General features: G+C 40.7%; 1 protein-coding gene and 1 long non-coding RNA gene across 2 annotated transcripts in view; one reads left to right on the top strand and one right to left on the bottom strand.

Moving 5' to 3' along the window:
- Window positions 1–10,063, bottom strand: part of LOC127047620 (uncharacterized) — a 47,240-nt gene that overhangs the window by 7,369 nt on the left and 29,808 nt on the right. The window contains exon 4 of the long non-coding RNA XR_007773420.1: window positions 14–116. This is a non-coding gene — a long non-coding RNA (uncharacterized LOC127047620). The remainder of the gene's footprint in view (window positions 1–13; window positions 117–10,063) is intronic.
- Window positions 7,676–10,063, top strand: part of LIX1 (limb and CNS expressed 1) — a 44,028-nt gene continuing 41,640 nt past the window's right edge. The window contains exon 1 of the mRNA XM_050945955.1: window positions 7,676–7,960. Within this exon, the coding sequence (XP_050801912.1) occupies window positions 7,879–7,960 (82 nt within the window). The 5' untranslated portion in view covers window positions 7,676–7,878. The remainder of the gene's footprint in view (window positions 7,961–10,063) is intronic.

Raw genomic sequence — 10,063 nt, 5'->3', positions numbered from 1 at the left:
ATACGCTACCCACCTGATTTATAAGCAGAGGTCTTTGAAAAATCTGTATCATGTGCACCTGAAGACAGTCAGAAACGAAGTAGTTTACATCCTTAGCAAGGACTTGGGTTTTATACCTGTGCAGAGAATAAGCCCATAATTAATAAGAGAGCTTTGCATCTAGCAACTCATTTATTTTACTCTCACTCCAAGCCTTCTTACATAAATCTTGCCCAGAAAGACAAGTAATAAAAATGATGTTGCATAGGTCTGGCAGGCACTCAGACTCTGAATTTGCCTGCTCAGGTGCCAATAAATACAACTCTTGTACATCTAGTAATTTACCAGATAGCCTGTTGCAGATGATTCTGGAAGCTATATATCAAAGAACGTTACCATAACTTTCAGCACCTAATTTGCTCATGCATTTTGAAAACTTTGTGCAAACAAACCTCTTCATCCTTTAAGCCAGTGATTCTCAACCAGGGACTTGGAGGCCTCCTGGGAGTCCATGAGCAGGCTTCAGGGACTCTGCCAACCAGGGCCAGCATTAGACTTGCAAGGATCCTGAGCCCCACCATGTGGGGCTCACACTAAAGTCTGAGCAATTTAGCATTGCAGGGCTGTAGACAGGCCAGACTCACCCCTGTGGCACCTCCTGCTGGTTGTCCTGGGAATTGGTTCACTGCCTTCCAGCTACTGGCCCCCATGTCCCTCCCAGGATCCCAGTGCCCCTTTAACTGGGTCTACCCCTCTCAGGGGAACCCCCACTCCACTAGCCCCACTTTGCCTCAGTATTGGCTACTACCCAGTCTCCATCTAGCCCCTGTTCACTGGGGCAGACAGCACTATCAGCCACTCATCATCAGCAAAGGGGTTTGGACCTGCTGCCTTTGGCTGCCCCCTGCAACTCCCAGTATCTCTTAGCCTAATGCTAGGCCACAGCCTGGGGCTTTCCAGGCAGGAGCTCCCCAGTTCCTCTGCCTTTCCCCAGCCCTGCTCCACGCTAGGTACCTTGTCTAGCCCCCTGCAGCCAGGCCCTTCTCCCTCTGCGGCCACTTTCCCAATCAGCCCAGCTTTTAGAGCTGCGGCTTTCAAGCCCTGCCAGGCTGCTTTTTAAACCCCTCAGGGCAGGAGCAAGTAACCAGCCTGCTACAGGGGCCCACCGTGGTGTGGGCCTCGCAGGCAACTACACCGTTTGTTATCGCCTAACCCGGGCACTGGCTTTTATATGCAGAAAAACAGTTGTGGCACAGGAGGGCTGTAGATTTTTTGCGGGGGGGAGAGGGGCTGAAAGAAAAAGGTTGAGAACCACTACTTTAAGCAAGCCTAATGCCTAGGCCAAAAACAAAAAAAACCAAGATTTTATATGGCTTTGCTTTATTTATGGGAAAAGCCCTTAAGAGAACACTAGTTTCTGTAGGAAAATCAGAAAGATTAGCCTGAAAATTCAAATATAAGGTTGCATTTTAAAATAAAACTAGAAAGAGTAGAAATACATTCACTCAAACAACCTTAACTCTTCTCACATTTTCCTTTAACCTTTCATCCCCATCACACCTTGTGTGTAAGATGGAGACCTCACAAAGGAGAATTTGATATGAATTTGAAATGTACAGTCTGTGCAGGGCTGGCCTTACCATGAGACGAACCGAGGTAGTTGCCTCAGGTGCCAGACTGGGAGCGGGGCGGGGGGAAACACCACTAGGACCCAAAGTGTAGAAAATTGTCTGCTGCTGGTGCATATGTATTCTTTCTGCTCTAGATGCACAGAGATGGTGGAGTGCTGTGCTGGAGGAAGAAGGGCACAAGAGACATAACAGGCAGGCAGAAGAAAAGGTGAGAGGGAATAACAGAAAGCAGCAGGAGCTGCAGGGAGAGAGAGAAGGAGGAGCCTCTTATGTACCTCTCTATCACCCCCAGGAGCCTGGACTGATTAAGACCAGCTTCTCAGGGAGCTTCCTGTTTCCTGCTGCTTCCCTGAACCTACTTGAGGAGAACAGGCAGTCAACTGAAGTAGTAGGAGCCAGTTAGGCCCTTAAGACACTGATATCTTCCCTCAGGCCTTGCTACCAGTCTGCTTATTTGTCACCTTCAATTGAGCGTTGAGAGCCACTATAGCTGGCACAGAACACCAGTCATGAATGAAAGAAGAAAACGCCCCTCTGGGGCAGCATTCAGAAACAGAAAGCAAAGGAAGCTTTTCTATCTAAGCAGAAAGGAGCTCTCCTGAGATACATAGACACAAATGTTTACGGTGAGCCTTCCAGCCCCAGTGAGGATGTGAGTGGTGAGGAGATGCCTGATCTTCCAGTTAGTCAGAGTGCAGGGGACCTGGCAGCTACTGTGGCATCCATATCTCCATCTCAAATGGATGTAACCATGCACATTCCTGAAGAAAAGTGTTGATCAGAGAAGAATGTGGTGGAGGCTCAAGAAACAGCTGCTGCTGAGTTTAGTTCCTTAAGTCTAGGTGATCCAGGACTGTGGACCTACTTGAGCAGTAGCCTGAGGGACTTCCTTGTACTGCATGGGCCACAGTAAGTGAAAAACTTCATGTTCCCCAAAGGCAATGAAAATAGAAGTTTCCATCCAATACATTACTGGCACGAAATCCCCAATGGAGAAAAAGTACAGGCCATGGCTTACGTACTCAAAAACCCAGAATGCTGTATACTGTTTTTGTTGCAAACTCTTCCAGTCTAATGTTCCAACCACATTGGATTCTACAGGAAAAAAAGACTGGGAAAATCTGGCATGCTGTGGGAAGGCAGCAAATCTTCAGAGACCATTCCATAGATGGAAAGAGCTTGAGATGAGACTAAGGTTAAAGGCCACCATAGATGATCAGCATGAAGATAAGATTGCATCAGAGTCTCTTTACTGGCAAAATGTTCTGAAAAGGCTCATTGGCATTGTGAGAATTCTTGCCACCCAAAAACCTAGCACTGCGTGGCACTTCAGATCAGCTGCATGTGCCAAACAATGGAAACTTCCTTAAAATTGTGGAGCTGATGGCTGAGTTTGATGCTGTACTCCAGGAGAATCTAAGAGTCACCACCCAATAAAACACCACTACCTTGGAAAAACCATTCAAAATGAGATCATACAGTTACTAGCAACAAAAGTCAAACAGAAGATTGTGGCAGATCTGAAGTCAGCAAGATATTACTCTGTTACTCTGGCTGATGTCACACTTGACATCAGCCATACGGAACAAATAACTTTAATGGTGTGTTTTATAACAACAACAGAACCTAATGAAAATGTCCCTGCAATGGTGACGGTCAGAGAGCATTTTCTAGAATTTATTTACGATGATACAACAGGAGCTGGTAATGACAAATGTGCTTCTTAAAAAGCTGAAAGATACAGGAATTGTGATAGCTGACATGAGAGGTCAGGGCTACGATAATGGTGCCAACATGAGAAGAAAGAACAGAGGAGTGCAGACACAGATCTAAGAGTTAAAACCTCAAGCTTTTTTATCCCATGCAGTTCTCATTCATCGAACTTGGTGGTCAGTGATGCAGCATCAGCTTCTAGTGTGGCTGCTGAATTTTTTAATGTAATTCAAAGCATCTATGTATTTTTCTTTGCATCAACTCATCAATGGCAAATTTTGAAGCAACATCTGGGAACATCTTCTCTGACACTGAAACTACTGAGTGCCACATGATGGAAAAGGCAAGTAGATGCGATAAAGCCTAACAAGCACCAAATTGGGAAGATAGATGATGCATAGTTGCCATTATGGAGGACAATGCTATGACAGGAACTGTTTGTGGGAGAACAGTGGCAGAGGGAAATGGAATCACCAGAATCATACATAATTTCAAATTTCTGTGTGGCTTAGTGTTGTGGCATGACATACTGTTTGAAATAAATGTTGTAAGCAAGAGACTCCAAGGTGTGGACCTTGATATATCTGGAGCAATGGAACAACTAGACAAAACAAAGTCATACCTACAGTCTTACTGGTCAAATGAGGGATTTCAAAATGTTCTGAAGAGTGCACAGAAATTGGCAGAGGAACTTCACACTGAAGCTATTTTCCCACCCATTCAAGAATACAAGAGTTATCGAAGAAGACATTTTGATTACGAGGCATGGGATAATCCCATAAGAGACCCCAAAGAACAATTCAAAATTGAATTCTTTAACCAGGTGGTAGATTGTGCAATACAGTCAGTTGAAGAATGTTTCATGCAGCTCAAGGAACACAGCAGTATATTTGGGATGTTGTATGATATCCAAAACTCCTCACTATACCTGAAGAAGACCTATACCAGCAATACAGGGCACTAGAGACAGTGTTGTCACATGATGATGTGCAATACTGATGTGAGTGATTTAGGTGATGAACTGAAAGCCCTTTCAAGATACATTTCAGGAGGATCAATTCCAAGGGCTGTTCTGGAATATATGTGCACGTAAGTTCAATCCTTGAGGGGGCTAGTTGGGGATTGGTCCTGCTTTGAGCAGGGGGTTGGACTAGATGATCTCCTGAGGTCCCTTCCAGCCCTAATAATCTATGATCTATGATCTAAATAAGATGACCACACTCTTTCCAAATGCTTTTGTTGCTCTGCACATACTTCTAATACGTCCTGTAACAGTTGCCAGTGGAGAACGCAACTTCTCCCAGCTGAAGTTAATAAAAACACAGCTGTGCTCCACAATGGCACAGGAGAGGTTGATTGGCCTTGCAACCATCTAAATAGAGCATGAGCTGGCCCAGACTGTGGACCTTCAGCAGGAAGCACTTCAAACCTTTGCAACCAAGAAGGCATGGAAAGCACCACTTTGATTAGTCAAACAGATAAAAATGCCAGTGTTTGCTATGCAGACAAGAAAAGTTACATTTGCTTTTCAGGTGTTTGAAAGTTAAGTGTTACTTAAAATATTTGAACAAGGCATTTTTAGTAGTTAGTTCTCCTTTATTGGAGTAGGTAGCAGAGCAGTACCATGAGAGGAGTAAAACAAGAAGAAGGCAGAATTGAGACTTTTCAAAGTTTTGGCCCAAGCGAGAGGGGGCATGTGGGTATCATTTGAGCTCCCCGTCTCAGGGGCCAAAATGTTGTGGACCGGCCTTGAGTCTGTGGCTATAGACATCTTAAATCTATTATACTTCCATAGTTTGCCTGCAGAGTCAAGAAACTCTAGACTGGACATTGGTTTTTTTAAGCACCTCTGATACATACATATACATCACTACCCTGTGCTTCTGGTATGCAAACTACCATTTCGATCTTGGCCCATCAGAGAGTTATAGCCTCAGACATAGGGTACGTCTACCTTTCAATAAAAGACTCATGGCTCAGCTGACTTAGGCTCATAGGGTCAGGTTGTGGAAGTTTAAATTGCTGTGTAGACATTCAGACTCAGGCTGGAGACCAGCCTCTGGATCCTTCTGCCGTTGCCGGATCCCAGAGCCCGGGCTTCAGCCCAAGCCCAAACATCTCCACAATTTAACTACCTTGGAGCTGAAAGCCCCACTAGCCCGAGTCAGCTGTGGATGTTTAATTGCAGTCTAGCAATACTGAGAGTGATTCTATGAAGTCTCACAGCATGACCCCTTTCACTTTTGAAATCCTATTTGCAGTGGGGTCACTTGGTGAAAAGTTGTAACAGCTTGTATCTACCAGCAACGGCATATGGTCTTAAACAAACCAGTAGCAGTTTACTGAAGAAATGTAACAGACACATGCACTTCAGTCCACAGTATTTTATTAGTCTCTCTACAAAAGTAAGGAAATCCATGATTTAATTGGATTTTCAGGTTATTGGTGTGATAAAGGTGTTTGTTTGAGAATTGTCTCTTGATGTTGCTGTGGTCAGTGATATTGGAGCAGAGTTAAGATTGTTTAAGTGACCTTAATTGTGTATTGCCATACTTTAACAGTTGCAGGGTGTTGCATGTAATCTTACCTTTGAATATCTAGACTCTCTCACATTTATGTCTTTAAGAAAAGTTGTGATGTTGTCACATTCATCCTGAGAGATAAGACCTCAAAAAAATACTATAGTCCGGTTTGACTAGGATGAGCCCTACTTGTTTTCTAATTTAGACTTCTTATTCTGTTAGAGAACAAGTTTATTTTGATGTGTGGACATTGATAGTGAAATCTTTCAAATGGTTCTATTTATTTTTGGCACCAGTTACTATGCAAAGGTTGTTCAGATTGGTTCAGCTTTCTGTCAGAACAGAAGGGATTATGGAAATCCATGCAGTTTATTTTTCAAAATGTTCCATTAAGTCTTTGAAATACTGATGGATGGCCATAAGCAATCCTTTTTACTTATTCTGCCAGTGTACTTGGATAGACACATCTCTCTTCAGAAACTGGAGTTAGTGAGGGAAGAACTGAACCTCAACTTTATAGCTTAATATATATTTATTAAACCTCTCTTTTGTCAGCAGCAGAATTCCTGAAATATCTGAAGTCATCAAAGGTCATAACGAAGTTTACACAAGACTGAACTTTGCAGTGCTCAGTTTATGTTTCATATGTGGTCATTCAAACAAAGTTTACTTTATTTAGAGTGAGCTTTGGGAAACATAGAGGTTAAGTCAATAACGTTCTTGACAGTCTTAACAAATTCACATATTTAGGACCAATGAGTATCTTGATATTATCATACTGGTTTAAATGACTGCATTTAAGGTAACTTTAGCACTTTTATGGTTTTGTAACCAATCAAGCCTCTTGAAAATCAATGAACAGCAAACAAAAAGGCATTTCTTATAGAGTGAATACTTAACTTTCAATACAATATGTGCCTAAAACTTCCAAGTATTTAGATGTAGAAACATTTTATAATGATATCTGCCAAGAAATGTGGCTCTTACCACCAAGAAAATGAATTAATTTGGGAATATAAGAAGAATGGAGAAGGGGCTATCCTTATTGACAAGATGTCTACTTTCTCCTTGCTTTAAGGGTTTGTTTTCATAGATGCTGTACTTTGTCCAAGATAAATATGTAAATGTAGTTTGATGTATTCACATTTTAATCTACAATACTTGAGAGTTCATATCAAATTTATATAGTGTAATTTTGAGATTAATTTTCTTATGCACCCATATACTTGTCAAGTTCTCATTTTTTTCCTAGTATTTCCCCCCTCCCCCCCAAAAAGGCAGCATAGAGGGGCATTACTATAAATGTTCTTGTCAAGGCAAATTGTTACTCCCTAACACCTGTATCCACATAGATTAATAGGGAGATACGTCAACAAAACATCAAGTCAGATTGCATGTTCAACAAAACTCATCAGAAGTAGTTTAATTTTTCTGCCTAACTCAATTTTTTTCCACCTGCAGTTTGGCCTAATAACGTAGAAGAACCTATACGATTTTTATTCTTAAAGTGAATGTGGCTCTTACCACATTGGGTTATTTCATTGCTAATATTTCTCTGGAGAGTTCTACAGAACTTTAGCTGGGTTGTCTAATGAGAACCTTATGAAGCTCAGTCTCAGCCTAACATTCCAAAAGAACATGGGGGGAAAAAACTTGTACTAATTCAGGGAAACCAAAACTATGTCTGTTTCAGCACATGCAGTCAATATCTGGATGAAAGAGAAATGTCTTTCACATGATTAGCTTCTCCAGCTAGCCTGTAGGTGGGTGTGTTTAACAGAAGGAAGCTGTAGGAATGAGCCTGTCAGACTGCCTTTACAGCTAATTAGCTCAGCATATAACAAAGATAAGTGAGCCAGGGAGAAGGACCCCGGGAAGGGTCTTTTGATTCTGGGTAATGTCTGATTGGCAGATGTTAAAAGAGAAGCGTTAGTAATCCAGAGCATCAATGAACTGCACAAAGTCAGTACAGGACTGGAATAATTCAGGCATGAGGACACTTTGTGGGTACACTCTGGAAAAGCAGAACCAGGATGGACAGAACTTTGGAGTCTCTGCAATATTTAATTGCCCAAGTACTGCCTCATAGAGACCCTGCCCTTGTATTTAAAGACTGTAAGTACCAAAGAAAGTTTCTTGACTTCTCAAACAATAGTTTTATTAATGTCAAATTTAAGTATTTTACCATTAAGATACCGAGGAGCACAGCATATTAAGCAAATAGTCTGATTTTATGGGTCATAGATGATGCTAATTTAAACTGAAGCTATACTATCTTCTGCTCTTTTTTTGGTGGTAATTGACTTAATACATTTCAAGTGTATATTCTAAAAGACTAATGTTCTTTCAAAACACTTCTTTGTAAGGGATAATTTGATTAAATTCAACAAACATTTTTGGGTCCTGTGGTGAAATCTCAGAAAATGATGGTGTAATTCTATAATAAATATTTACTCTTTCTAACAATTAGTTTATTATATTAGACCAAGCATTTCATATATATATATATATATATATATATATATATATATATATATATATAGTTAAAATGTTTCCTGTAAAAATTTTCTAAAAGCTGAACTCTCAACTCTGAGCACTTCTATTGGAACAGATGTAAAGCAGTACAGTATGCTGCTGTTTAAACCACAGCATGCTGTCCTGCAAACAGACTGATCTTTTTTTCCTTCTAAGACTTCTGAACAAACTAACTACATACTTTCTTTGTGATATTTTGTGTGACAGCAAATCTGTCAAACTGTTCAATTTTCCTTTCAAATCATATTAGTCAATTGCTATATAAAAGTCTTTATTTCAGCATCAGCATTAAACTACTTCATGCAACTTAGTTTCTGAAGCTAATATGATTAACTGCTTCATATTGAACTCATTCATCTCTTGGTAACTCAGCTGAAATATATGCAGTTGAATTTAGCTCTCTATTCTACTGAGCCAGATTCTGATTCCCTTATTCATGATTTCAGTGGGCTGATTCATGGAGTGAGGTGTTTTTCTACATGAGTAAGGGTATCTGAATCTTTCCCATTGTTTCTTACCTAAATTCATATATCAGTGCCTGGAGAAACAGGAATTAATAAGAATCATTATCCATGAGCAAATTCAGCAAAACATTACTTTAGATTCCATTATTTTGCAGTTTCCTCCATGATGAATGGGATCACTTAGTTTGTTTCCTTAAAGGCAATTTTTAGTTTATACCATTGGTTTCTGATTGTGATATTATGGTGCTTGCAGGTGTAATTTTAAATCTAAATTGCTCTGTTATGTGCTGTAAAAAGATACTGCAAACATAGCATTTGACTCTGTTTGGGAATGCTTTCTTCACATACATATCTGACTGTAATCTATTTTAAACCCTCAAGCACAGTGTGGAAGGTGCTTATTGAATCTCAGCTTCATTCATTTGTCAGCAGCTATATTAACAGCTTATTGTTATTTCTTTCAAACATGATAGGGGAGAAACTACTTAAGCGCGCAACTGGTAAAGGAACTAGAAGAAATGTCTGTATACTGTATATTAACTGTTTTCTAATGGCCAGATTCCAATACCCTTACTTGCATTGAAAAATACTTCACTGTGTAAATAGTCTCCCTGAAATTAATAGGATCATACTGTAGAAAGGTGCTACTCAGTGAGTAAAGTATCAGAGTCTGACCCTGAAGTAAGAGACCTAGACAGCTCCATACACAAATAATATGGTTTCTCAGGCCACCCAGCAGGAGAACTTTGTGTTGCTGTGGTAGACTCATGTAGTGCTGCAGTCCCCAGACCTTGCTCTGAGAGCCAGGGAGAGCAGACATTGCAGGAGCAAAGAACTTGATATCAATAGGGGGAGGAAAGGCATTCCCCTTTCTGAGTTTCCTTTGGTAACCAGTTCATAAAGATCAGCTGACAAGATTTTGATTGAAAATGTATGTACCAGCTGCCCAGACAATGATACCATGACCACCCACAGATCCAGAGATGGATAAGGTAAAAGAGAAAAAGCAGATGCCCAAAATTATAGATAGGTTGGAATGTCACATTCATAAGGGCTTTTTGAGCCACACCAGGAAGCACTCATTTTAAAGAATTCTAATATAGAAACTGCCCATCTTATGCTTGATTCTGCTATGTGCTCCCACTGAAGCCAGAACGTACACAGCACTGTATTCTAAAAGGTCCAAACTACTGCATAAATCTGCTGCCATTGAAGTTAG

This window comes from Gopherus flavomarginatus, chromosome 3, assembly GCF_025201925.1.
Source record: "Gopherus flavomarginatus isolate rGopFla2 chromosome 3, rGopFla2.mat.asm, whole genome shotgun sequence".
In the NCBI taxonomy this organism is placed as follows: Eukaryota; Metazoa; Chordata; order Testudines; family Testudinidae; genus Gopherus; species Gopherus flavomarginatus.
The sequence above is the reverse complement of the archived record's forward strand: the minus strand, read 5'-3'. Positions and strand labels throughout refer to the sequence as shown.